Source organism: Gallinula chloropus (genome assembly GCF_964237585.1).
Source record: "Gallinula chloropus genome assembly, chromosome: 28".
NCBI lineage: Eukaryota > Metazoa > Chordata > Aves > Gruiformes > Rallidae > Gallinula > Gallinula chloropus.
The window spans coordinates 4,269,545-4,296,217 of NC_140113.1; the positions used below are offsets into that span (position 1 = coordinate 4,269,545).

At 59.5% G+C, this 26,673-nt stretch overlaps 3 protein-coding genes across 4 annotated transcripts; 2 read left to right on the top strand and 1 right to left on the bottom strand.

Annotated features, from left to right (window-relative positions):
* Positions 1-3,553: 3,553 nt before the first annotated feature.
* PGPEP1 (pyroglutamyl-peptidase I) lies at positions 3,554-12,662 on the bottom strand (the record flags this gene model as incomplete). 2 transcript variants are annotated; one of them, XM_084276437.1, is made up of 5 exons in its annotated part: positions 3,554-3,914; positions 4,538-4,770; positions 5,284-5,400; positions 9,450-9,502; positions 12,642-12,662. In XM_084276437.1, 2 exons carry the CDS (start codon positions 4,741-4,743, stop codon positions 3,722-3,724), a joined length of 399 nt encoding a protein of 132 aa, XP_084132563.1. In that variant the 3' UTR covers positions 3,554-3,721. The 2 variants fall into 2 exon arrangements, with proteins under 2 accessions (XP_084132563.1, XP_084132562.1); XM_084276436.1 differs by lacking the exon at positions 12,642-12,662 and adding an exon at positions 12,227-12,260.
* A 187-nt stretch (positions 12,663-12,849) lies between these two features.
* On the top strand, positions 12,850-19,252 carry LSM4 (LSM4 homolog, U6 small nuclear RNA and mRNA degradation associated). The gene is made up of 5 exons (XM_084276346.1): positions 12,850-12,891; positions 13,094-13,135; positions 13,247-13,345; positions 15,496-15,679; positions 17,798-19,252. The coding sequence occupies exons 1-5, from the start codon at positions 12,889-12,891 to the stop codon at positions 17,884-17,886; spliced, it is 417 nt and encodes a 138-aa protein (XP_084132472.1). The 5' UTR covers positions 12,850-12,888; the 3' UTR covers positions 17,887-19,252.
* A 4,100-nt stretch (positions 19,253-23,352) lies between these two features.
* JUND (JunD proto-oncogene, AP-1 transcription factor subunit) lies at positions 23,353-24,869 on the top strand. Its single transcript, XM_084276378.1, has one exon. It carries the CDS (start codon positions 23,535-23,537, stop codon positions 24,531-24,533), a length of 999 nt encoding a protein of 332 aa, XP_084132504.1. The 5' UTR covers positions 23,353-23,534; the 3' UTR covers positions 24,534-24,869.
* The last annotated feature ends 1,804 nt before the right edge of the window (positions 24,870-26,673 follow it).

The window sequence follows — 26,673 nt, forward strand, 5'->3', positions numbered from 1 at the left end:
CCACACTCAACACCTCTAACCATCCTCATGACCTTTCCCATCCTTTCCCACTACCACCACGTTTAGGAGGAAGCAATCAGGTTGGGGAATACTCCAGATAAACACAAACCACTCCAAAACCTTAGAGATTTCAACATCTTTTCCAAAGGATTCCCCAAACCCCACACACACAAACAGGTCTGGCAGCACAGGCACCACCTTCAACCCTGGCATCACCTCATGGGATGTCAGAAGGGACCTGTGAGGGTCACTGAGACCCCCCACAAGGGCTTCAAGGGAAAGAAGCCTTTGAGCTCATGGTTATGAAGCAGGTTACTGGGTTTAACTCAAAGGAATCCCCTCCCCACACCGTGGCAGCCAAGTCATGAAGGGGGTTTACGAGTATCTGGAGCTCCCCAAAATCCTCCACGGTGTTTAACAACAATTAAATTGTCACCACCAGCCCTCACCACCACACCAGCCTGTTCCCACTCCAAGCTCTTGGCAAGCAGATCAAGTGCCATCAGCCCCAACCCAGCAGAACCTTCCCCAATTCTCTCTTCCACACAGAACCTCCTCACTCCGTAAGGCGCATCCCCAGGGACAGCTCTGGGGCTCTGAAACCTGCCAGGGTAAGTAGCACTAAGCCTGGATGCCCTCTACTTGCTCCCCAGCATGGATGGGGTGGGGATGGGGGGGTTGTTTTGTGGCTGGAAAACATATTCCCCCCCTCCATCCATCAGTGCAAATTAGCAAACTCTAATTATTAAGGATCTGGAAGAGAAAGCAGATAGGAAGCATTAGGGAAAACACCAGCTCTCTGCATCTGTTTAACATGGTATTTCCAAGGAATATATGGAAAAGGCTTCAGGAATCAATGAATTTATCAAAATGCTTTTAAAACATCACCACCTCCTTCCCCCCCCCATCACCACCAAGGATTTAATTTAGGTCAGATTAAATAAAATCAGTTTAATGCCATTTCGCTCTACAAAATTTCTCTACCCCCAAGACACCCCCTGACAAAACACAACCTCTGAGGACTAATTCTCCAAATAAAACCCCCAAAAGATTATAAAATAAATTATGCTCTCTAGGAACCTGCTCAGACAGGAGCTCCACAGGCTGGGAGGGAACGCAGGGCTCGGAGTGATGCCCAAAGCAAAATATTCCCCAACCTGGGGTTTTCTAACACTGACAGGTCCAAGTGGAAGCTCTGCAGCCCTCAGGCAGGCAGCAGGCACAGAAATCAGCTCAAGATTCCCCCCCTGAATGGCACAGAGCACCCAGGAAGGAGGATCTATAGGTGCTGACCCCCCCCCAGGCTGGACAGGCTGCGGTGGGAAGCTGTTCCCCTCACCCTGCCTGCCTTCCCTGCTGATGGAGCTGGAGCCACTTCTGCAGTGGGGATCCCTGAGGCTGCCTGCTCTGAGGAAGGACAAAGGTCTGACAGACAGGGACAGACAGGACACCTCTCCCTTAGGAGATGTTTGTCATTGACAGAGCCCGGCCAGCGACGCGTCCCCGAGCGTGGCACCGCGGGCACCGCTGTCCCACCAGCCCTTCCTGGGACCCCAGGGCTGTCACCACCTCATGAAGCCATTGCTCTTCCACTCCTGTTTCACTCCCAACTACATCCCAGGTAAATTAAACACTGGAATCACTGAAAATGCCTCAAATCACTGGCTGAACGCAGCATGACCCGGGACTCACTCCTCTGCTAAGCAGCTCCACACCGGTGACAGGGGCTCCTCCCTGGGTAAAGGAACAAACCTACAAGATTAATTAGCTCAACTAATTGGCAAAAAAAAAAGGTGTCAAAGCACAAGTATTTAAACAAAAATATTAAATATAATAAATTACTGCTCAGAAAGCCTCCCCACCCACAGCCTGACACGTGCTGCTTGGCATCTCGGCTTTGGAGGCACTCACTTGATCAGGAGAACCTGTGTGGGGAGCACAGGGGGAATTCCCTCTGTGAGCCAGAAGCTTCATCCTAAATTCCTCACAGACAGGTCCCCTTGGCACAGTTCTTAGTGGTGCAGGAGGCTCCATCCTCTCCCAGGGGCTGGGTAGAGGGAGAAGCAGGATCTCCATCATCATTAGGCTTCTGCTGGGAAACAGCAGGTTAGTGGCAGCTCTCACTGGGAGATACTGGGGCAGAATCAGCCAGAATTGGGAAAATTAAGATGAGGGTATTTTAAAATGCTTCAAAACATTTGGGTTATATATATATATATATAATTTGTAGAAGAATTAGAATCAAATCACAGAGCTCTTCATTGAAGTGGCTCCTCAGTGAGACCCACTGGTCACCACTCACCCATCTCGTGCCTGTTCCTGCTGCAACGTCCTCTGTCACTAGAGTCTCCTCATTGGGAAGCAAACTTTAGGCAGGACCCCCAAAAGTCCTGCCTGGACCCTGCCTGGACCCCTCCCCACACTCATCACTGGGGAAGTCCACGCAAACAGCAGCACCTCGTACCCTCCCATTGGGAGGGGGGTACCAACAAACTGCCCAAAACACTCACTTGAAGCAAAACTCCTGGTTTCCACATAACCACCTCTGGGTTACAGGCAGCAGGAAGGGGGTTAATTAAGGGTTTAGATTTGATTTGGCAGAGTGTCTTTGATCACATACCTTTGCCTATGTAAACCTACAACAAATCAAGGTGGCAACTTCAATCCTAAAGTTAAACATCACTCTTCAGCTAAACTTTAACAAGAAGGAAACTTTATAACCAAGGGAGTTATAAATTATTCAGTGTTCCCCTTAGAACCAGCAGCCAGCACCCTGAGCCTGGGAGGAGGAGAGGTGGCCTTTCACAAAGCTATTTAACCACTAAGGATCCGCTGTACATACACCCCGAGCAAGGGGCTCTGTACAGGAGGTACCTGGTTGAGGAAGGTGGATGGAGAATGTCATATAAAAGGACATTTTGGAAGTATTTGGTGCTTATTTGTTAGGTCTACACCATGTACAAAGAAACCCCCAACCCCAACCAACCCCCAAACCCAACCCAAACCTATCACCTCCTGCTCCACAGCAACAGGGACCCCAAACACATCCCTTCTGCCTGCGGCTCCCAAAAGGTGACAGAGGACCTGACACACCTCTGGGTAAGGTGGGGTGAGAGATCAGTGCCTAAATCATTATCTTTCCATCTCAGCAAAGCCATTCCCAAGGCTCCTGGTCTCCACTGAGCACAGTTCCACCACAGACCCACCCGCCCCGTCCCAACTCCTTCCCCTGGACACTTTTACACCATAACCTCTAATCTGGGCCAAAGAGGAAAGGGGGGGAGGGAAGGAAACCCAACAGAACCAAGGCAAAAGCAAACCTTTCAAGGTAAGAACTAGTCATGAGAGGAGCAGGTGATGATTCCCTGCACCCCAACACCAAGTCCAGGAGGGAAACGTTCCGTCTGCGCTGTGTGAGACCGGTCAGCAGCTGTCACTGGGCTGACACACACTCAGTCCCCTCAGAAATGAGCAGTTGCAGGTGTTTCTAGAGAGGTTTTGGACTCCTTTGTTGCCTAGGCTGGAAGGTACAAGCTCAACACAAAACCTCAACTTCTGGAAGTGGAAATTTATCTCTTTTTTTTGTTTGTTTGTTTGTTTTTAAAAGTTTTGGAGTCTCCAATTCTGGGTCTGGAAGGTTCCAGACCCATTCTTTTTCTTTTCCCCCACAGGAACAGGAGGAATTTGGGAAGTGCAATACTAGAATAGCTTCTGCCTGCTTTCAATGTTCATGCTGACAATTGATTTTGTCTTCAGAGTGCTCCAAAACATCCAGCATCTCTTCTATGATAGCCTGTAGCGCCCGACCCAGCTGTTCTGCAGTATATGGTTTTCCCAGGGGAGGCACATGGACAAAAGCCGACCTCCCGCGGCTCTGGTATAAGGAAGTGTAGTAAGTGAAGTCACAGAGGTATCTGGAACACAAGAACAGAGCTTAATTAGCAACAAGGGACAGATTACAGGACAGGATGAATTGTATTCGCATCGTTCAGCACTGTGGCCTCAGCCTGCAGCAGAGGGGAACACAAGCTGGGTACCCCGAGTCCGTGGGCTTTAATCAAATCAAGGACAATGACACATGGAGATCTCGCTATTTTTCCCCCTTCCAGAGGGAAATAAGCAGTGTTGCCAGCCCCAGGAGAACCAAAAAGGTACAAATCATAGGATCATAGAATCACAGGTTGGTCTGGGTTGGGAGGGACCCCAAGGATCACAGAGCTCCAACCCCCTGCCACAGGCAGGGCCACCAACCTCCAGGCCTGGAGCTACACAAGGTTGCCCAGGGCCCCAGCCAACCTGGCCTTGAACACCCCCAGGGATGGGGCACCCACCCCCTCTCTGGGCAGCCTGTTCCAGCCCCTCACCACTCTCTCTGCAAAGAACTTCCCCTTAATACCCAATCTAAACCTTCCTTCCTTCAGCTTTAACCCATCCCCCTTGTCCTGCCACATCGCACGGGCCTCCTGCGCTGCGCCCCAGGGGAACGTGGGATGCAGCAGGAGGCTCCCTGTCCCCAGGGAGCTCTGGCACCCCATACCTGCCAGCATCCTTCGATATAGTGACCGTGACATCCAGCCCCAGGGCTGAGACCCTCTTGCAGACCGTGTCCATGTCGATGATGGAGTCGATGCACTCGGGGCCGCCTTCCACGCAGCACTGCGAGCCCGGGCAGAACCGGCAGTTGTCTAAGCCCTTGTAACCCACGTTATGGCCACACTTCTCCAGGGTCACAGTGGTAGCCATGCCCGAAACTCCAACGTGAACCACCAGCTGCCAAGGGGGAAGGAAGGAGTTAGGTCAGTCAGAGCATGAAGAGTGGAAAAAAATCCCTCCCCAGCTGAAGGTGAGGGAGCTGGTGCGGGGGTTCCTGTGTGAGTGTCACAGTTACTGAGCTGTTTTACCAACGAATTTGTGGGTCTGGTACAGAGCAGTTCCTGTTTCAGCCTCTCCTGACCTAAATCAGGACTTACTCAGGGTAGGAGTGAACGTTTGGGGCCGTGCAGGTGGCAGAGCTGTCTAGACAGAGCCCTTCGCAGCAGCCTCTTCACACCCGCTGCTCCCACTAATTGGAGGGCTCTGCTCTGAGCTATAAAAGTCTACAGACACCCAGGTTCTCAGGACAAAAGGGGAGAAGATCTAGTGAGGGATGGCTGGTTTGAAGGTGCATTAATAACAGGGCTTCACTCTGCACTCGTCGGTGTGAGGAGGACAGAACCATGAGGAGGGACAGATCTGAACCACTTGCCCTCCTTGGCTCTCCTCCTCCTGCTGTTCCTCACTCACTTGTGGGCTGTGCTTCTTCCACAAGGCAGGAATGAGCCTCTGCACTGTCTGGTATTCCACTGGCACTTCATAGACGTGCAGGTCCACATCGTCCCGCAGCCCAAGCTTCTCCAGCTCCTGAGAACACAGGGAGATAAAGAAAACCAAGATGGTCAGGCACAAAGGACAGCAGAGGATGTCACTCTGGAAGGTTTATTGGCAGAGTGAGTCTGTCAAGGGGCTGACACCAGCTGTACAACCTCATAAACAGCCCCCTTAAAGAGAAAACCACCTCCAACCACAGGAGAGGGAGCAGCAGAGGCATCCCCCCCACCTGCACTAACAGTCTGCACCCACAGGGCCCTTTGCTTTGCGCTGCTGTGTGTGTAACAAAGGAACCAACATTTAACTGACAATGGTTAGCAGCCACACCCAGGCTCCAAAGAAAGGCTGGCTATGTGATTTCTGGGGTACACAGCCCTGCTCCCCTCTGGAAAGAGCCAGACACTACGAGGAAGCACCGTGGCACTCGCATCCCCGCGCCAGCGCAGCCGCTCTCGTGGGTCTGAGGTAGAAGCAGCAGCATGAGAAGCAGCCAAACTACCAAAGGAGAGTTTTAAATACTCCTGAGCCATCCAGTCCTCTCTCTCTTTCAGGCTGGGACTCGGTGATCAGAGCCAAGAGCTGCTCTTTCAGGTAACCCTCAGGCTTCCTTTCCCCACTGAGGTCAGACTCACAAACCACAGGCTAAGCAGTGCTGATTTGTTTTCCATGAAGCTTGTTCAGTTCCCAATCCTCTATTTCCTCAGGTTTCCAATTCTTCCAAAGGGGATGGCTGAAAGGACAGTGCAGCCTGGGGTTCTGGGACTCCCCCATCACGATCCCACCCCCTCTCCACAAACACGAGCTGTACCTCAGTGCCCTCTTTTCCCATAACCATCACCCACACTGCAGCCATCACCCAAAAAAGTCATTTCTCTGCTGAGAAAAAGCCAACAGCCCAACCTTTCACAGGTGTACAGACCACAGAGGGTGGAAGAAGATTCAAGATAACTAAAACAGGCAGCAAAGGCGAGAGCCAGACTTCCACAGACCAGCAGATAGGAGCAACAACCATGATAAATCACTTGCTCTGGCTCCCAGGGTGAGTCTGATATTAAAGGCTTGCTGTATTGATTAGTGTCTGGCACACACAGACGTTCATTACCAGAGATGGATGCTAAGTGATGTTTCATCACATCTTCCTTGGACAAACCCCACCCCCCTCCCCTTCCAAACCTGAGCTGGTGTATGTGGGGTGCAAACGAAGTAAGTGCTTTACAAATGAGGGTGTTCAAACCCCAGTCGGTATCGTTAGGACCATCTCCAGAGTGTTAATTGCTTGGAATTCATCACCAGAGCCTGAAACAGCTCCCAGAGATGAAGCTGATGGTGGGAAGTTGTAGAGGTTGCAGCAAACCCTGTGCTGCAGGAGCTGTGGTGACAGCTACCTGCTCCCAAGGCAGGCATATGCTAAACCTTCACAAACTCCCAGCTCTCTCTTAACCCAGCACAGCTCCCAGCTCTCTCTTAACCCAGCACAGCACTCACACCCTTCCATTCAAGGATAAAGATGTTCACTGGCCCCCAGACAACTTATTACCCAGGGCCTTGTATACCTGACAAACACAGAGCGCCCAACGGGTCTGACCGATTCCCTGACCCCTCCACAATGGTTGCCTTTGTCAGCCTTTAATATCCTTATCAGGTCTGTCTAGACACCCTGACAGCAATTGTCCTTAGCAATGTCAAAATGCACTCTGACCTCTCTCCTCCTCCTTCTCCTCCTCCTCAAAGCATGTTGAGGGGGGGGGATGAAGGCAGGAGCCCAGGAGCTTCACAGCCCAGGGGGCCACACCTGTGTCTGCACCTAAAGTCACACCAGGGAGGCTAAAATCCCACACTCAACACCAAGTCTGTTCTGGGAGCTTTAAAGGAAGGAGCCTCCCAGGCAGAAAAGAATTCCTCAGAGGAATTTATTAACCTCCCTGGAAACAGGGACCAGCAAATCCACGGGTTAACAGGGAACGCTGTTGCCCTGAGCCTTGGGAAAAAGAAAGTGGGAGTTATTCTTCCCTTGGAGGTTACAGGAATCATCTCCCCACACACACAAACTACGTGGAAGAGTCAGTTTGCTTTCAGCTCCCCAAGAAATCCAGTGGGAGGGAGAAGCCACAGCGTGCCCGTGCTCTAGAGGAGAAGCCAACTAAAACCAAAAGGAGGAGTGGAAAGAAAAGCAGAGGATTTTATCCTCAGGCTGCAGGATAATAAAAGATGTAATAAACCAGAACTAGCTTAGCCCTAGAGCTAGGGAAGGATTTCCAGAGATTGTTTAATTGATTTTTCTTCTATTAAGATGCAGATCACACCGTCTGGGCTTCAGAAACTCAGACACGCCTTTGTGTCCACTCAGCTCCATGAAGTCCCCTGTCTGAAAGTTGCACAATGCCCACCTCCCCTGTGCTCAAAGACATGCTGTTCCCTTTTTTGTCTGGGCCTCTTGGGGCTGAGCAGGGGGAAGGAGAGGCAAATCCTCCCCGCTGCCTCCCAGCTTCTGTCTGCAGCCAGAAGCCAGCGCTGGCTGTTCACAGGGCTGGGAGGAAGATGGGTACAGACCCTGTACCACCAGCTGGAGGGTTAGAGTCTTGAAATGAAACACACACACACCCCAGAGCCCACAAAACGAATCTGGGGTGTAAAATGGGTGTGATTGCTCCATCCATCAGCTGCACAGCCCATCCGTGCCTTGAGCTGTGAGGCTGGAGGAAGGACACCTTCCTCTTCACAGGGATTCCACATCAGGTTTGGTTCTGTGAGCAGCACCTGGACACCCACCCCTCTTCCTGTCCCAGCAGCACAACACCCCTTTGTCTACCTCCTCTAGAACAACAGCAGCTCCTTTACAATACCTGACACTACAGGGGTGAGAACAAACTGAAGCAATTAGCCTCACTGCTACGTTTCAGGAAGGTGCAATTTATTTATCATCCCCCCCTCCATGTGTGCAGCTCCCTTTTTGCCCCCAAACTTCATCCCAGCAAACCCAGCCCCAAAGACATTCCTTTCCAACACAGCTCCTCAGAGGCAGAGGTTTCATCCCCTCACACCAGCCAGCACATTAGACATCTGGACATTAGTTGCCTGTAATTGATTAGAGTTTGTGATTTAATTTAAAAGCCTTCTAAAGAAGATATTAATCTCAGAGCTCTGAAGGGAAGAGAGATGTGTTGGGGAGAAAACCAGATTTAATTCCCTGGGCAACTGGACTAAAAGGTGCCCTCAAATTCCCAGCAGCTTTGTCATAAACCACAGCCAGAAGTGACAAGCAAGGAAGAAGCAGGGGAACGTTGCAGCACTCTCCCCAGCTAATGATTTTATGGCAAGAAACTCTAATTCCTTAGCCTAGCTGGACATGGAGCAAAGGTTTGATCTCTGCTTCTGGGCTCGTTAGTGAATCTATCAGTGCCAGACTAATGAGTGTGCCCATGCAGGTACACAGCTACAAGTGGCCTGAACTTGATCTGCCCAAGCTCCCACCCTCCAAGGAGCACTCCTGCCTCCTGTGAGCTCCAACTCAGCCAGCCCAGCGACCTCTCTCAGCAGAGGGGAGCCTGGCTAAGGAGCAACAGCCACTCCCCAATCCCCCCCACAGCAGCAGAAGGCAGCCACAGAAGGAATTGAGGGGGGGAATTGATTGGTTTTGGAGTCAAAGTCCTGATGTTCAGCCCCACGTCGGACAACTCCACAGTGCGCCTGACTCCATGAGGCTGAAGTCCCCCTGGGGATGAGACCTGGCTTAAAGGTTAACCACCCAACCTGCCTAGACCCCAGCTGGAGCTGAGGGGGGAACATTAAAGCTCTTCAGGGGTGTTTGTTTATCTTGAATTACCTAGTGCAGGGGGGGGATTCCAGGCTCCCTGCCCCGTTCAACCTCTTTCAGGGAGCTCACCGGTGAATCCCTCAGCTCCACTAACTCCATCCTGTTGGATTCTACCAGCTGAGGAAGGAAGAAAACCTTCTCCAGCTGACCATCTGGAGGGAGCTGGCCCTAGTTAATAAGCCTGGCAGGTAACAGTTCTAGGAGGGCTGCAGAGTGAGGGGCTGAGGGATGTGTTAGCAGCCTGCTGAGAACCAAGGCACAGCGTTACCTGGACTGCGATCCAGCTGGCGTTCACAGCGTGCTCTCCAAAGGGGCCAAACCCTGGAAGAGAAGGGAAAATCCACAGTGGTGAAGTCATCCTCCCAGGTTGGACCCAACTGGAGGTCACCAAGTGCTCTGTGCTGCTCTCCTTCTGGAGGAAAACCCGCTTCTACTAATGGCCAGGCACTTTTAATTGGCATCCAGGTACCAAAGAAGAGACCTTCACAGGAAGGTCTGAATGATACACCTTTCACTCTGAAGGAAAACAGCAGTTTGGCTCTAAAGAAGCTCTTCCCCCCCAGTCAGACACCAGGGAAGCACATCTTTTCCTCCCCAACTGCATTAGGAAAACCTGTCAGTGACAGGGAGGCTGATGGATGTCACAAAACCCTTGTTGGACCTCCCATTCCTGACTGGTTTAGCCCACAGCTGTGGACGTGGGGACAAGCCACAACCCTGCCCATTTCTCCTCTGCTCAGGTCCTCACCCAGATCTTCTGCTGGCATTGGTTACACCTTAGGAGGAAACACACAACCCAGTGAGTGGCAAAGGTTGTGATAGCATTATCAGAACCACCTACTCCCCACGGCTGCCCTTCCTAATGAGTAACCTGGAGTTAACTAGTAACCCACAGCACCTTCTGCTGGGTGAGCAGGCAAAGGTTAGGCCATTCATCGGGGTGGCACGCCAACAGGCCTTGATTTAAACTGTCAGAAGGGACCCCAGGAGCCTAATGCAATTAGGGGCCATAAATCCTGCCTAACTCCTCTGAAAGGCTTTGGGAAAGGCCCACAAATACTGGGTGACACGTTAATGGAGGGGTTCTCTCTGCTGAGGTTACCCTGCACGCCAGGACGTGAGGGATTTGCAGAGCACGGGCTGGTTCACAGGATCAGAGTGTATTTGGGGGTGCTTTCCTGGGAGCAAAGCTCCAGCCCCACTAAGACAACCTACCACTGGCACCAGTGAATAGCCCAGCGCCTTTCCAGAGGCCTCAGCAAGCCAAGGGTGTCCTCCCACACGGAACAAACGGTTCCGACCTGCCAGGCTCCATTATCCCTGAGGAAATAGCGATTCCAAGATGAAATAAAGGGTTTCTCTTTAAGGATTCAGCCCCTGGGAGGCTGAAATCCCACTGGCATGCAAGGCAAACCCCTCACTCCGGAGCCAAACCACACCAGCCACAGGCTACGGCTCTGCAGGCCCATCAGAGCCCTCTTGTTATCTCTCCCCAGCTGATAAGCAACTTGGTTTTGATAAGCAGCAGGGAAACTCCACTTGAGGACGCCCAGGAGTTTCTGGGCATCCACCACAGGGCTCCCTCCAAGGCTCCTTAGCAGCCAAGCAGAGATCTTGATGGGATTATCTCCTTAAGAGTGCTAAAAAAGAAACCCTGCAGGAGTAACACCCGGTCCTCAGCAAGCACCAGTTCCCAGTGGGACCAGAACAGCACTGCCAACCCTAACTGGGAGCTCAGTGTGACACCGACAGTGGGGAGAGGTGACCAGATAACCAGTGTGGTTTAGAAAATGATGGGGAAAAGAGAGGGGGGAGCAGCCCTGTGTGCAGCAGAGTGTTGACTGAGGCAAGTTTGCTGTTCAGTCAGCAAGTGTGGGGCTGGGGAAGGCAGGGCCTGGCACCTGCCCCTCTGCTTCCCTCCCCAACTGCTCCCCCCCAGGACACTCTGCCTCCCATCAAAGCCGCTCCAGCGCCTCGCGGGCAGCGAAGCCCCTTCGCCCCCGCCATTCACACGGCCTCGACTTTCAGCTGCTGGAAAGGGGAGGGGGGAGATGGGGACGGGGCCCTGAATAGTTCCCCATTTGTCACAGGGCTGCTTTCCCCACAAATCAAGCCACCCGGCCTTTGTACCCCGGGGGGGAAGGAGCTTGACAAGCCCTCGCCTGAGCCCGCGGGGCCCTTCGTTACCCCCACCCTGTCCCCCTCCTCCCCGAGGCGGCTCTGCCGAGCTGAGAGGGGGATTTGGAGAGGAGCTTCCACACCTTGATGGCCGGGGATGGGGCGTTGGGAGAGCTGATCCCCCCCCCCCACCTGTGAGATCAAGCCCCTCTCCTGCCCCCGCTCTCGGGAAGGGGGTCAGGGATTGAAGAGGGGGACCCCAAAGCCCCCCCCTTGCAGGGGTGAGGGATGGATGAGAGGGAGCCCAAAGCAAGGGAAAGGGGTCAGGGATGGGAGAGGGAGACCCCCAACGCAGGGGGAAGGGGGTCAGGGATGGGAGAGGGGGACCCCCAACGCAGGGGGAAGGGGGTCAGGGATGGGAGAGGGGGACCCCAAAGCAGGGGGAAAAGGGTCAGGGATGGGAGAGGGGGACCCCAAAGCAGGGGGAAAGGGGTCAGGGATGGAAGAGGGAGACCCTAAAGCAGGGGAAGAGGGTCAGGGATGGGAGAGGGGGACCCCCAACGCAAGGGGAAGGGGGTCAGGGACGGAAGAGGGAGACCTCAAAGCAAGGGTAAGGGGTCAGGGATGGGAGATGAGGACCTCAAAGTCCCCCTTGCCCGGCTCAGGGGTAGAAGAGAGGCACCCCAAAGCAGACGGAAGGGGGTCAGGGCTGCAAGAGGGGCACCCCAAACCCCCCCGCCTTGCCCAGCGTGGGGAAGGACTCTGCGGAGCCCCTCACCGACCAACACACCCCCCGACACCCCCCCCCCCCACCGCAGCACCCCGGGGCTCCCGCCCGCCGCCACCCACAGTGGGGGGGGGGGAAACACCCACCCCCCTCCCCCTAAATACCCCCCCCCCCGGGACAGTCCCCGCGCCGCCCCGTACCCGTCACCACCACCGCCCGCCGCGGCTTCTCCATCGCGGCTCCGTCCCGTCCCGTCCCGTCCCGTCCCGCCGCCGCCGCCGCCCCTCGCTGCGCGCGCGGCCCCGCCCCGCCACCGAGCGCGCCCCGCCCCCCCCTCACCCCCCCCCCCCTCTCCCTCCCTACTCCCCCCCCCCCCGCCTCGAGCAACCCCCGCGCGCCGCTTCCGACGCCAGAGCGGAAGTCGGGCAGTGGGAGGGGCCGGGCCCGGCCTGGAAACGCTTCACCGGGGGGGGGGGGGGAGTCTGAGAGGGGCTCCCGGTTTGGCCGCCAGCGGCGCGGCCGCGACGGGAGTTGGTTAAACCGACAGAGTAACGCTCAGCCCGATCCACACGCGCGCCCTCCCCGGGAAAGCGGCGGGCGGGACCGAGCACGAACCGGGGCCTGGATCCGCGGGTACCGGAAGGGGCCGCCGAACACGCCGCTTCCCGCTCCGCGGTTTGCGTCGCTGTCGTAAAAAAGCAGCGGACCGGGCGCCGCGGCAATGCTTCGCGGCCCCGGCCCGCGTTCTGCGCTCTGATTGGCTCCGCTGCGGCCGCGCCGATCGCTGATTGGTCCCGCCTCAGGCCGGGGGCGGTTTGAGCGGCAGCGCCCGGCGCGGCGGCAGCTCCGCGGCTCCGGCACGATGGTGAGAGGCGGCGGGAAGGCCCGGGGGGCGGCCTAGGGGTGGTGGGGCGGCCAGGGGGTGACCTGGGGAGGGGAAACGACCGCAGGGCGGGGGGCCTGGGGCTGCGGGAGGGTCCGGGTTGCCTCTTCCCGCCGCCTGGGGCGCCGCGGTCGGTGTCCCGGTGGGTGTCCCGGTGCCTGAGGCCTGTCTGTTCCCCTCGCAGCTGCCCCTGTCCCTGCTGAAGACGGCGCAGAACCACCCCATGGTGAGTACCGGCGGCGCGGCCCGGCCCCTCAAGCTCCCCAGGGCGAGGCCCTGTGCCGGCCGGTGCCCCCGGGGGCTGGGCCGGCGCCCTGTGACTCCCCGTCTCTTGCAGCTGGTGGAGCTGAAGAACGGCGAGACCTACAACGGGCACCTGGTGAGCTGCGACAACTGGATGAACATCAACCTGCGGGAGGTGATCTGCACGTCCCGGGTAAGGCCGGGCCCTGCCGTGGGGTCACCCACCCCCCCCCCGTGCCCCCTGTGCCCGACCCCGAGGGTGCCCAGCCTCCTGCTGTGCAGCTGGGCTGGCTCTGCCATCCCTGGGAGCCCGTTGCTCCTGTGGGAGTGTGGCTTCTGCCTCAGACCTGTGTTTAACAGAGCTGCCTCTAACAGCCACAGTAAAGGAGCAAGGTCCCTTCCTGCCCCACACAGTGTTCCCCCAGTGAGGGTGTTCTCAGGGTGGGGCTGGGGGCTGCAGGATGGGCTGTACAGCCTGTGCTGTGGTGCTGAGCTGGGTTTCCCACTAATGGAGCCTCCATTCATGGCACCCTGTCCTGAGGAGTGAGATGGGCTCCAAACACTGGCTGCCTTCTGTTACCTCCCTGTGTAAATGGAGGAGCCTCTTGCTTCCCTGTGCCTGGGCTCTGCTCTGTCTGGTACTTCTGGCCAAAAGCTGTTCTAGTAGATTCTGGCCTGTGTTTTGGGCTTTGACCCCAGTCAGAAGCATCAGGTCGTGTCCCACACCATGGGACACCAGCTGTCACTGCTCCTTCCCTGCCCCAAGAGCATCAGAGCTCTGTGTTAGAGAGCAGCAGGGATCTTTGCTGTCCCCAGGATCTCTCTGCACCCCCCAGGCCCTGTTCCTCCCACAGCAGGAACGCTCTGAGTGACACTGAGACCCGTTGTCACGTCGCTGTGACAGAGGAAACGACTTGAGTCAGGTTTGAGAGGGATCTCTGGGGTTAGAGGTTTGTGGCTGCCCTGTGGGGGGCAAACAGGGAGGGGCTGCTGCTAGATTCAGTGACAGGGGTGACACCCTCTTCCTCCTTGGGAAGCTGCTTCCTTCTGCTCAGTGCTGGGCTGTGGGTGAGCAGCAGCTCTGCCTTTATTCCCTCACACACCAAAAGCCACCGGGCTCATCAGCGCTGCCTCAGAAAGCCCAAAACACCTTTAAAACCCCGGCTGAGAGCAGAGCTAGAGCCGCTGCCTGGCTTATACTGGTGGTACTGGTGGGGACCGGCCGCTAGATGGCACGGAGCGGCGGCAGACGGGCGGCCCCGGCCCGGGGGGGAGGGACACGGGTGTTTACTCCGGGGAGGCCGGAACGAGGAAGCAGAGGAGCCTGGCTCCATCCCTTCCTGCACCCCGAGCCAAGAGCAGGCGGGCAGATCCAAGGCAGGGTGGGGTTTGGGTGGCTCTGAAGAGGGCTGTTTGCTGCCTCGTCTTGTCTGGACAGGCAGAGTCGCCCCAAATAACTCCCCGGGTGGAGGGAGGGGAGCGATTGTTTTACCCGGGGAGGGGAGGAACGAGGTGTTCGTGTTTCACCTCCTCTCCTGGGACTCTCTGGACGCTTCACCCCCTGGAGAACCGCTGGGCTCTGGCGCCCCTACAGCCAAACCCTGAGGGAGCCCGGGGGCTGTGGTGGGGGAGTGGGATGAGGCGGGTTCCCAGTCCCTCCTCCCAGTTACATCATGGGCAGCCCAGTTGTTGTTCAGCTTTGCTTGGTTCCTGTTCCCACAGCCACCCTCAGTACATGGGAGCTGCCCCCTCCCCAGGCAGCTCTGTGCCAGGAAAGCCCCCAAACCCCCTTAAACAACGACCAGGCTGCTCCATCCCCAGGCACCTCAGTTCTTCTTTACACATGTGAATCTCTAAGCTCCTGGCTTTCCTCACAGCCAGCTGGCTCCAGCCCTGCCTCACTGCTCCATCCCCACCCCAGAGGAGTGAGGGGACTCCCAGCTGAGGCTGCTGGAAGAGAAACCCAGCTTTGCTGGTGCCTTTTTTTTCTTGCTGGGGTTGGCTTTTTTGGAGCTGTTGGGTGTAACTTTCCCCCTCCTTCTCATCTCTTTCATCCTGTTTTCGATTCCCTTCCTCTACCAGAGGGGAAGGTGCTTGTTTCCTCAGCCTCTTCCTCCATTTTCTGTCAGCCTTAGAGGCAGTGGTGGGATAAATTGTGCTCATGGTGGAGTTCCCCACTCAGGTTGTGGGGTTATATGTTTCTTTTTTGAGGGGAGAAGGACAAAACCACCCCTAACAACCCATCTTTGTGTGGCTGATGATGCTTCCAGGGCTGGAAATACCCCAAAAAGGGACTTGGAGAGGGTGAATTTGTTCATAACCTAATGCCTTCCTCCCCAATAGGATGGAGACAAGTTCTGGAGGATGCCAGAGTGCTACATTCGTGGCAGCACCATCAAATACCTGCGTATCCCTGATGAGATCATTGACATGGTGAAGGAGGAGGTGGTGTCCAAGGGCCGGGGCCGCGGTGGGATGCAGCAGCAGAAGCAGCAGAAGGGCCGCGGTGTGGGAGGCGCTGGGCGAGGTACTGGGGATGCTGGTTGTGTTCCAGCTCAGAAAGGGGTGGGGAGTGGGTTCCCCAGCTCTAAAAAACCTCACCTCTGGTGGAAGGGAGCAGCTTCTCAGCTTTAGACCCAGCACTGGGAGCAGCTCCAGCTTCTCAGCTTTAGACCCGGCACTGGGAGAAGCTCCAGCTTCTCCCAGTGCCGGGTCTAAAGCTGAGAAGCTGGAGCTGCTCCTGTGCCCAGATCTTGTTGGGCTTGGCAAGGTTTGTGCCCAGGAGCATAGGAGAGCCTGAGCTTGACTCTTCCTTTACCCCTCCTGGCTGGTTGGGGATTGTGGCCCCTTCAAAGTGAGTGTCTTGGGAGGGGAAACGAGTGGCTGCTCTGCTCTCTGACAGAACAACATCCCCTTTTCTCCCCCTTCTAACAGGGCTCTTCACCCCCAAACTTGGTGCTTTATTTAGCTTTTAAAGACCCAAACACACCTGAGCACCTCTGTTCCTCCTGCACAAGGTGAATCACTCCAGAAACAGGGGAGAAATAGGTCACCAAAACAGCTCCTCCCTCCCCGTGCCGCTCCATGGGGCCCGGTGAGCTTAGAAGGCTGCAGGTATTGCTCTCTCCTCCCCAAACCATCCTGCTGGAAGCCCTGAGAGCCCTTTCTCCCCTTCCTTTCTCCCCTTCCCTGCTCACCCTCCTGCCTCCTCTCTGTGGGGTCACTTTGCAGTCACCATGCTCACCCCTGGGGTTGTTCCCAGCCCAGCCTTAGGCAGCAGCAGGAGCTCCAAACCCCGAACGTGCTCCCTCCCCACAGCAAAATGGGGTTTGGCCTGGGAAATCCTGGGGTTTAAACAAAGCCCCAGGGACTGGAGAGACAGAGGGGCACAGCCCTCAGCAAGCTGCCTGTGTCCTGACCCTTGGTTATACAAGGAATCCCAGCAGGACAGCTGGGCTCTACCTGGGGCCGTCCCACCACGCTGGGACACGTTGACACGCAGCGTCTCCAACTCCCTGGGGACTTCTTGGAGGAGGAGAGGAGAGGAGAGGAGAGGAGAGGAGAGGGGGAGGGAGGGGGAAAACCAAACCCAAACCCTGCGATTTCTGCTGCCCCTGGGAGCTCCCAGCATGCAAAAAGTGACCTTTACAAATCTGAAGGCTCCTTTATTTTCCCTCCTTCCCTTCTTGGTGTCCAGAGCCCTTGGCACACAAGCAGCTTCTTTGGAGCGGGTTATTTGGACAAACATTTGTAGTTGAAATATTTCTCCTCTGCTGTGGAAATATCCACCTCGTGGAGAGCAAGAGAGCCCAGCTGGGTTTGAGGTGGGGTTCCCTGCTGTTCTCATGTGCAGCTGAAACTCGCTGATGGAATTATTTTTCAAGGGAAGCTTTGGCATTTGCTAATTAGCTACAAAGGTTTGGCTCTCATTACCGAGGCACGAAGGGAGGAGGGGAGGGAGGGAGAGAGAGAGAGAGAGAAAAGGGGAAGAAGAAGAAGAAGAAAGAAGAGGTGGTAGGATAATTTTGTTGGGCAGGAGTAAAGCTATAATTGTGTGCAGTTGAAAGGGTTCTTGTCTCTGACACTGGTAATCCTCCCTTCTCTCTCTCCTGGGCCTGCCAGACTCAGTGCAGCAGCCTGGTGCTCGGCTTTGCTGGGAGCCCCACGAGCATCCCCAGGGCTGCAGCGCTGGGAGAAGTTCTTGGTGGTGTTTCTGCCTCTGGTTTGGGCTTGTCTCCTCAGGGAGGAGGTGGAGCAGAGAGCTGTAGTGAGGCTCCCCTACCCACTGCCCAGGCTCCTGTGCCTCCCTGGGTGGATCCATAGTCCCCTTCTTGCTTCCAGGCTGAGATGAAGCCGATGCCTGGAGTCACTCTGTGTGGGGTGAATCCAAGCAGGGAGGGAGAGCTCAGCAGCACCTACCACGATGACAGCCCCAGCTCTTGGATACAGGGAGACTCATGTGCCCATGGCAGCCCCCCAGCTCCCTCTGCCTCCCCAGCTGGAGCTGGGGGGGTTGGAGCTCTGTGACCCTTGGGGTCCCTTCCAACCCAGCCCAGTCTGTGACTCTACCCTGAAGTGCTGTAAAGCTGCTGGGAGACGTGTCTGACCCTGTTACACACCCCTGCTCTCTCTTTCTGCCCCCCAGGTGTGTTTGGTGGCCGTGGCCGAGGAATACCAGGCAGTGGAAGAGGCCAGCAGGAAAAAAAGCCAGGCAGACAATCAGCCAAGCAGTGAGAGGCTGTGTGTGCCCTGGCTGGGGACGGTGCTGCAGTGCTGCTGGGTTTTACCACCTCAGGATTGCTGCCTGGTCAAAAGCATCACCGTTCTACTCCTCCTGTCTGCTCACCAGTGCCCAAACCACGTAGTTTGGAACCCCCTTTGGCAGTTTAATCTGGTAAAGTGGAGCCAGTTGCTCCTTGTAGCCCACAAAAGTCATTGGACCTGCTTTAAAAAAACACAACGATCCTCAGTTCTGGTGGAGGCCACGAGCTCTGCCTTTCCCCTGAGCATGAAGCACTGTGTGATTGGGGTCACTGGGTTTCATTTCCACCATTGGCCACGTGCAGTGGGGTGAGGAGGGAGGAAAATGCCTCTGGGATCTCTGGATTCCTCTGTTTTCTTTTTTTCTTGTACTTGGAACTTGGGAATCTTGTTGTGCTCATGTCAGCTGGGAGGGTTTTGGGTTGGAAAAAACCCATCTTGAGGATATCATAGCTCTCCACAGGTGGGCTGGGAGGGTTGGGGTTTTGGGGGGCTGTTTTTGGGACTGACAAACTTTTCAGCTGCTGTGTGTCTGGCTGGTTGGTTCTGCCTCCCTCCTACAGTTGACAGGAGGACACAGGCCCAGCGCTGCCTTGGCCTGGAGGGTTGTTTCCAAGCAATAAATGAGGGTTCCCCAATCAGCACATGTCTAATTTGACTCCAGATGGGGAGTTCCCTCTGGCAGGAAAGGTGCTCCAGTGTTTCCCTGCAGGAGCCTGGTGCTCCCCTTCTTCTCTCCTTTGGTTTCACGTCTTGGCTTTTGGGTTTTTTACCAAAAAGCAGCTGAGCTGTTGAGTTGAAGCGATTTATTTCCCACACACACGTTGGAAACTCCCTCTCCCTTGTGCCTGGATATTCCTCAAGCTTGTTCCTTCTGGTACCTAGCGACTGACCCTCCTGGAGGTCCTGTTTCCTTGTCACCCAGCGTGTCCTCCTGTAGGTTAACAAAGCTCCAGAGAATTCCCAGCTCAGGTTGTTCCACTCTCCCATCCCACAAGGGTGCAGGGTCCCACCAGCAAAACGTACCCACAAAACATCCTGGCTGATCTGAGCTCAGTGCCTGCACAGAGGGGGGAGGAGGAGGCTCTGGCTGTGCCTCAACATCCCCCAGATGGCTGAAATAGCTCAATTTTCAGGGGAAAAGCTGCTCTGAGCAGGGCTGTTCGGTTTGGTTTTGGTTTTGGTTTTACCCCCAGGTCCTGTATCGAAGCCTCTACTCTCTGCCCTCACCACTGGCTTGAAGATGAGTGAAGAACATGCTTTTATAGAGACTTATTTTTGTAATGTTTCTAGCACTTGTGTGCAGTGGTGGGTAGGAATAAATCACCAACCTGTACAACACGTCTCCCTGTCTGTCTGTGCCAGCGCCCAGCCCTGCCTGACCCCCTCATGTCCCCGTCCCCCCCCAAAACCCTGCTCCAGCCCTGGAATAAGGGATGAATTCCCAAGCAGAAGGGTTAAACCTTTGGATTCAAGCAGCAGCCCTGTGTGTCTGTCTGTCCTCAGCGAGGTGTCAGCTCCATCCATCTCCATCCTGGGGGAGCCAGCTCCTGCCACGGGGCCGATTCCAGGCGCTGGGAAACGGGGCACACGTGTTCCTCCCTCCTGGAAACTCGGGCTCAGTGTAAACACCCGTGTGGCATTTTAACAAAGCCCAGGCCCAGCCCTGTGTCAGACTTTCCCTTCCCAACCTGCTCCCTCCTCCTGGCTGCAGGAGCTCCCGGGCTGCCCTGCTGGAAAAGGAACCGGGCTCGGTGCTGCTGGGATTGAGAGCCTGTGCTGCCCAGATAAATCCTCACCCCACCAACCAGACCTTTGGCTGCGGCTCGGAGTCCTCCCAGCCTCCTTATCTCCTGGCAGAGCTCAGGCATTGGGGCTCATTAAGTTCTGCTTTCGTTTAATTAGGGCCACAGGCTTGTGCAGTGTTCGCTGTGCCCCAGCCCCCCTCCTTTTTCCACCTCTGGAGGAAGATTTTGGCGGGGGGGGGGTTTGGCTGTGTGAGGGCAGGTTGGGTGGAAGGAAGGTGGCTCGGTGAGAGCAGCATCGTGCCCGGGTGTGGATGTGAAGCTCGGCTGCGGCTTTGGGCCTTTCTGCCCCCCAAAAAATGGGGCGTTGAGAGCTCCAACCCTGCGGGGAGGGGAAAGAAAGAGAGAACAACAACCCCAAAACCAAAACAGGGAGGAGCGAGATAAAAGCACCCAGCAGAGAGGAGGAAGAAGGGCTGAGCCTGGCTGCCGGCGTGGGTGGGTGCACGCAGCCTGGCAGGGCCAACGCGTCCCGGCCGGAAAGACGGGCTGGTTGGGGCTGGGGAGAGGTGGGGGGGGGGAGACAACACAAAACCCAGCAAGAAGCCACCATGGGATCCCTTCCCTGCTGCCTTCCTGGGGCATTCTCAGAGCCACCGGACCCTCGGCAGCTCCGGCAGCCGCGGTGGGCTCGTGACTCACCCCGCGTGTGCCGGGGAGGCAGCGCGGGGAGAGTTGGTTCCACACCAGCCGCCTGCGACGCGGAGGGAGTGGCTGCTGAAATACTTCAGGGCTGCGCTAAGCAACTAAAAATACACGTCAAACCCTCCTCCTCCTCCTCCTCTTTCCTTTCTAAACCTGTTTTCCTTTTTTTTTTTTTTTCAAGATATGTTTTATTTATTTAAATTTTTTTCCTATTTGAATTCTGGGTTGGATCGCTGGAGGCCCCGGGGGGGCAGCGTGTGGCCCCTCAGGGCTCCCTTGGGGACCCCCCAGGGTGGGTTTGGGGGCTGGTGCTGGCGACTTCTTGTATTCCCAGCTCGGTTCCTCTCTCCCTCCCTGTGGTGGTGACTAAGAGGCGGCTTCCCCTGTGCCCATCGTGCAAATCCCGAGGCCTCAAACGCTCTCCTGCTCACTGCCTTTATTTTTTGGGGTGGCTCAGTGTGCTGGGAGGACGGGGGATGTGGGGTTACACCCATGGTAGCTCCTGGGCAACTGGGAATCTTGCTTCGGGTCCAGCCCATGTCTTTGGTGGGAGCTGTGGGTGTCGAGCGGCACCTTGTCTGGGATCAGAGTGGGATCAGGCACCGTGGGGGGAATGGAGCTGGTTTCACACAGGGAAATGAGGAGAGCAGGAGGCACAGGGGGACCCGCCGCGCTCTGAGGTGTGAGGATGCTCTGGAGAACGTGGTCCTCCTGCTCGAGGCTCACGGTGCCCTGCCGAGGCCTGGCGACAGCGTGGGTTCATCCCAAATCCCTGCCGCCTGCTCGGGGGGTAAATATAGCCCGGCTGGCAGGTGCTGAAGCGCAGCGTGACTCAGGGGCTGCTCGCGGGGCCCAGCCGGCCTCCGACGCCTCCGGGAATAGCAGCTTTGGCCCCCAGCCCCCAGCCGTGGCCGGGGACCCGTCCCACTCGTGCTCCCCACGGGTCTGCCCTCCTGGGAGGCGGAAGGGGCAGCTGAATCATGAACCTCATTAAAGCCTCATTAAGGAAATGAAGCTGCCGGCCTGCCGCGGGCATCAGGGCTGCCACCGGCAAAGAACCTGCGGCCTCTCCAGTTCGGGGACAAGGGACACGTGGGATGGGTGCCCGTGGTGATGGGGTGGGAGTGTGGGGAGACGAGCCCTGGGGTGCTGTGACCATTGGGGAGGGGGCCAAGGCGGAGAGGGGGCCAAGGCGGGGAGGCCGGCAGGGTTTTGCCGGCGGCTGGGCCCGGTGGGAGCGCAGCTCGTGGCTCGCATCCCTGGCCGCCCGCCAGCCCAGCCGCTCTTCCAGGGAGGCCCCGGGGCCGGTTCGTTCCTCCCTGCAACTGATTAAAGCACCTTCAGCCAGAGCTGGATCCCGCTGGGCCCCACCGTGGGAGCGGGGGGCTCGCGCAGGGGTGCAGGCAGGAGCAGCGTGGGGATGCCCCGGTGCTGTGGGGCAGCCGTGCCCCGTGGGTGAGTCCCTGGCCCTGGGGTCCCCAAGGGGTGCCAGGGGAGCTGCCCCCCCCCCCTCATCTCCTCGGCCTTGTCCCTCGGCCGGGTTTCCTCAGGATGGAAAGTCTGAACCTGCCGGTCCGGCCGCACCCCTAATGACGGGTTTGTGGCGGAAACACGGACAGACGGACGGACGGACAGTGGCTTCACCTGGGAGCCCTGGGCCGGCTGGGCCCCCCAGATACCAGCACCCCTGGCACCCAGGGTCGGGACGGTGGGGTTGGCAGGGGCTGTGGGACAGGAGAGCCCCAGACACGGAGCTGGGTCCTGCTCTGGTTTATTGGAGGTTTAATCAGCGGGGTTTATTGGAGGGTTAATTAACCGCAGCGGTGGGGGGAGGGGAAGTCCTAGTCGGTCCCAGCACCCGTCGTGCCTCAGTTTCCCTGGTGCCTGCACCGTGTGTACAGGGCACGGAGGCTGCCCTGGATGTCACCGTGTCCCCTGTGGCCTCGGAACACGGACACACACCCCCCCCCCCCCCCACTCCCCGGGCGGGCAGAGGGCTCGGGGCGGTCCCGGCGCCGCCGTCCCACCCCCCCCTCCCCGGGCACACGCGGGGTGTCCCGGCGCCCCCGGTCCCGGGTGGGACGGTCCGGTCGCAGCTCGAGGCGGCTCAAACGTGTGTGTGTCCCGGGGCCGTCCCGCCGGTGGGTGCGGGGGTTACCGCCGCTGCCCCCCCACCACCACCACCACCACCACCCCCAGCCCGGTGGCTCCACGCGGGGCCGGGTGACGTCAGCCGCTGACGCCGATCCGCCCCCTCAGCCGCCCGCGGGCTCGGCCGGCCGTGACGTGCGGTGCTGCCGCCGCCGCCGCCGCCGCTTAACTCCTTCCGCGCCGCCGGGGGAGGGAGCGGCGGGACCCGAGCCCGGTGAACCCACCGAGCGGCCGCCCGGGCCGCGGCTGGCGCGAACCCCGCGGTGCCACCGGGACGCGCCCGGCCCGTGACGTCACGGCCCGGCACCGCACGGCGACGCGGGGGCAGCGGCGGCCCCCGTCCCGCCCCGGCACATCCCGGGGAGCCCGGGCACCGCTCCGCCCTTCGGAGCCCCGGCGGGGAGGGGGAGGGAGGGAGGGAGGGAGGGATGGGGGAAGGGGGGGGGGATGGCTGGACACACGTGACCGCCCCTCCCCCGCCATGACGTCATCCCAGCGGCCCTCGCGCTGTTGTCCCGTTTACCCGCCGGTTTCCCCGGCGACACGGCGCGGCCGGCGGTGGGCGCGGCGCCGCCTCCCGGGGCCGGAGGGCCCCTCCTTCCCCCCCAACTCCCCCCCCTCCCCTCCCCTTCTCTTCTCCTCCCCTCTCCTCTCCCCTCCCCTTCGCCCCGCGCCAGGCGAAGGCGGGCGAGGACGTCATCTGCGGCCAATGGCGGCGCGGCGCGGTGACGTCACCGCGGCGGCGGCCGGTACTTAAGGGCGCGCGGGGGCCGCGGCGGCGGCAGACGCGTGTGTGCGCGCGCGCAGGAGCGGGGCTGCGGCCGGGGCTACCGGCGCCTTCCCACCCCCCCTCCCCCTTTCCCCGGTCCTCTTCCCACCCCCTTTCCCCGGTTTTCCTTTCCCTTCCCAACCCCCCCTCATCCCACCCCCCCCACACACACACCGGCGCAGCGGATCGTCCCCGTCCGCCCCCCCCGCCCCGGCGCCGTGTTCCCCCCGCAGCCGGGCGGGGGGAGGAGGATGGAAACACCCTTCTACCATGATGATGTGTTGAGCGGCCTCGGCAGCGGCTTCGCCCCGTCCTCCGGCAGCAGCGGGCTCCTCCTGCCCTTCCCCGGCGGCACCGGCAGCATGATGAAGAAGGACGCGCTCGGCATGGCCTTACCGGAGCAGGTAGCGGCGGCGCTGAAGGCACCGGGAGCGGCGAGCAGCGAGGCGGCGGCGGGGCTGCTGGGCTCGGCCGACTTGGGCTTGCTGAAGCTGGCGTCCCCGGAGCTGGAGCGGCTCATCATCCAGTCCAACGGGCTGGTGACCACCACGCCGACCAGCGGGCAGTTCCTCTACCCTAAAGCCGCCGCCTCGGAGGAGCAGGAGTTCGCCGAGGGCTTCGTTAAAGCGCTGGAGGACTTGCACAAGCAGAACCAGCTGGGCGGCGGCGCGGCCGGCAGCGGCGGCGGGGGAGGCGGAGGAGGCGGCGGCGGAGGAGGAGGTGGTGGTGGTGGTGGAGGAGGAGGAGGAGGAGGCGGTGGAGCGGGCGAGCTGCCCGCCGCCGGCCTGGCCCCGGAGCCGCCGGTCTACGCCAACCTCAGCAGCTACCCGGCCGTGAGCTACGCCGCCGATCCCGGCCCTTTCGCGGCGCCGCCCCCGCGGCTCCCCCCGCCGCCGCCGCCGCCTCCGCCGCCGTTAAAGGACGAACCCCAGATCGTCCCGGAGGTGCCGAGTTTCGGGGAGAGCCCGCCGCTCTCCCCCATCGACATGGACACGCAGGAGCGCATCAAGGCGGAGCGGAAGCGGCTGAGGAACCGGATCGCCGCTTCCAAGTGCCGCAAGAGGAAGCTGGAGCGGATCTCCCGCCTGGAGGAGAAGGTGAAGAGCCTCAAGAGCCAGAACACGGAGCTGGCCTCCACCGCCAGCCTGCTCCGGGAGCAGGTCGCCCAGCTCAAGCAGAAGGTCCTCAGCCACGTCAACAGCGGCTGCCAGCTCCTGCCCCAGCACCAGCACCAGGTGCCGGCGTACTGACCCCCCCCCGCCCCCCGCCCCGTCCATGGGGGACCGCGGGGGCTTCCCCCCCCCCCCCCACACGCTTCGCCCCCACCCTCCCGCCGACGCGTTTTTTTTCCCACCCTCTCCCCCTTTTCCTCCCTCCCGGGCACGGACTGAGGAGCCCCGCGGGACTCGACGGTGCGAGGGGAGGGAGAGGATGGCGTTTCGGGGCCGGGGGAAGGGAGGGGAGGGGAGGGGGGGCGGCCCCGCACACGGACTGAGGGGGAGCCCGGGCCGCCCCCGCCGGGACTCGCGGGCCCCCCGCGCCCGAGACATTCCAGTCAGGCCCCCAGTAAAGCCCCGCGACATGGAGACCCGCCTCTGGCTGTCTGCTGCGCCGGGGGAGAGCGGGGGGTGGAGGGGGGGGGGGGACACGGACGCACAGAGGGGGTGCGGGGCGGAGATGGCGGGGGGGGGGAACGGATGGGGCCCGGCGCGGGCAGGAAGCGGCGCGGCCGGCTGCCATCTTGGGGCGGGGGGGGGGTGCGGGGGGGTGGGGGGTGAGGGCTGCCGGGGTGATGGGGCGGGAGGGAGCGGGTGTGGGGTTACTTTTGGGGGGGGGGGGGGCGAGTGGGGAGGGTCTTCGGCGGTGGGGGGGGCTGGAGGGCTCTGGGAGGGGGTCTCATCGAGGGGTAGCGGGAGGTTTGGGGTGTTGGGGGGCTCCCTCGGGGTGGGGAGGGTTACTGGGGGGGGCAGGGGGGTGGTGTGGGTGCACTGTTGTGGCTGTGACCTGGCCAGTGTCCAGCCAGACCCCAGGCCAGGGGGGGTCCTGCATGGGGTGGAGGGTCACCAGAACCCCACACATGGCCCCAGCACCCCATGGGCTGCCCCAGCACCCTGGGGGATCCCCCAGCGCCTGGTTGGGCCTCCCCCCCCGGGACAGACGGCGAGGCTTGGGCCTCCGTGGGGCCTCTGTGGCTCCTCCCTGGCTTCGGCAACCGGCCTTGGCTTCCCGGCACCGCCATCGCTCCTCCTCCGCCACCTGCGAGCCCCCTCCCAGCACTGGCCGCGCAGCAGCACCCAAGGGACAGACCCTCTGTGACAGGAGCGTCCCTGAGCGGGGGGGAAGGTGGGACCAACTGCCACGGGGCTGCTTGGGCCTGTTCCAGCCATGGCGTGCCGAGCTGTGCCGACACCCAGGGTCACCGGCGCCCGGCGAGGAGCCTGGTGTGCTGGGGGACCCGTGGTGGGTGTCAGCGGGGCCAGCGTGACCTCCCTGGGGACCCACGCGCGGTGCTGGCCCGGCTGTGGTTTGCCGGGAGGAAGAGCCCTTCCCGGCCCTGCGGAAGCCGCCCCGTCCCGGTGCGGTTGTGCTGCGCCCCGGATGTGCTGCTCTGGCGCGGAGACGGGCGGGGAGTCCCCCTGGTCCCCATGGTAGCGCCAGTGTGGGCCCATGGCTGCCTCCAGTAGCTGGGTCCCCTGTCCCCAGATCCCTGTGTCCATGGATCCCTGGATCCATCTGTCCCTGGGTCCCCAGGTCCCTGATCCCTGGATCCATCTGTCCCTGTGTCTCCAGATCCCTGGGTCCCTCTGTCCCTGGATCCCTCAGTACCTCTGTCCCTGATCCCTGTGTCCCCAGATTCCCTGGGTCCCCTGATCCCTGTGCCCCCATGTACCTGGATCCCTTGATCCCTGGGTCCTCCTGTCCCTAGATCCCTCACTACCTGGGTCTCCATGTCCCAAGATCCCTGTGTCCCCAGATTCCCTGGGTCCCCATGTCCTCGGATCCCTTGGTCCCTGACCCCCCCCCATCCCTGTGGATCCCTCACTACCTGGGTCTCCATGTCCCCAGATCCCTGTGTCCCAAGATCCCTGTGTCCCCAGATTCCCTGGGTCCCCATGTCCTTGGATCCCTTGGTCCCTGACCCCCCTCATCCCTGTTCCCCCTGGATCCCCGTGTCCCCATGTCCCCACCCAGGCTCCCGTCTTCCTTGTATGACACACACAGGGGTGGCTCCAGGTGCGGGGGGGGTGGTGGGGGAAACTGAGGCACGGCTGTGTGTGTGCGTGTGGGGGGGGTGCCCTCCCGGGGTCCCAGGGATGCGGCCCGGTGCCGGCAGATGGCGCCGCGGCGGGGTACCCCCCCCGCACCCCCCCCGCACTCCCCCGCGCCTCC

Excerpts from the sequence above, each read along its gene's own strand:
- LSM4 (XM_084276346.1), top strand. Across the intron at positions 13,346-15,495 it reads AGGTGATCTGCACGTCCCGG|GATGGAGACAAGTTCTGGAG; the intron begins GTAAGGCCGGGC and ends CCTCCCCAATAG. Across the intron at positions 15,680-17,797 it reads TGTGGGAGGCGCTGGGCGAG|GTGTGTTTGGTGGCCGTGGC; the intron begins GTACTGGGGATG and ends TCTGCCCCCCAG.
- JUND (XM_084276378.1), top strand. The coding sequence starts at position 23,535 with ATGGAAACACCCTTCTACCATGATGATGTGTTGAGCGGCCTCGGCAGC.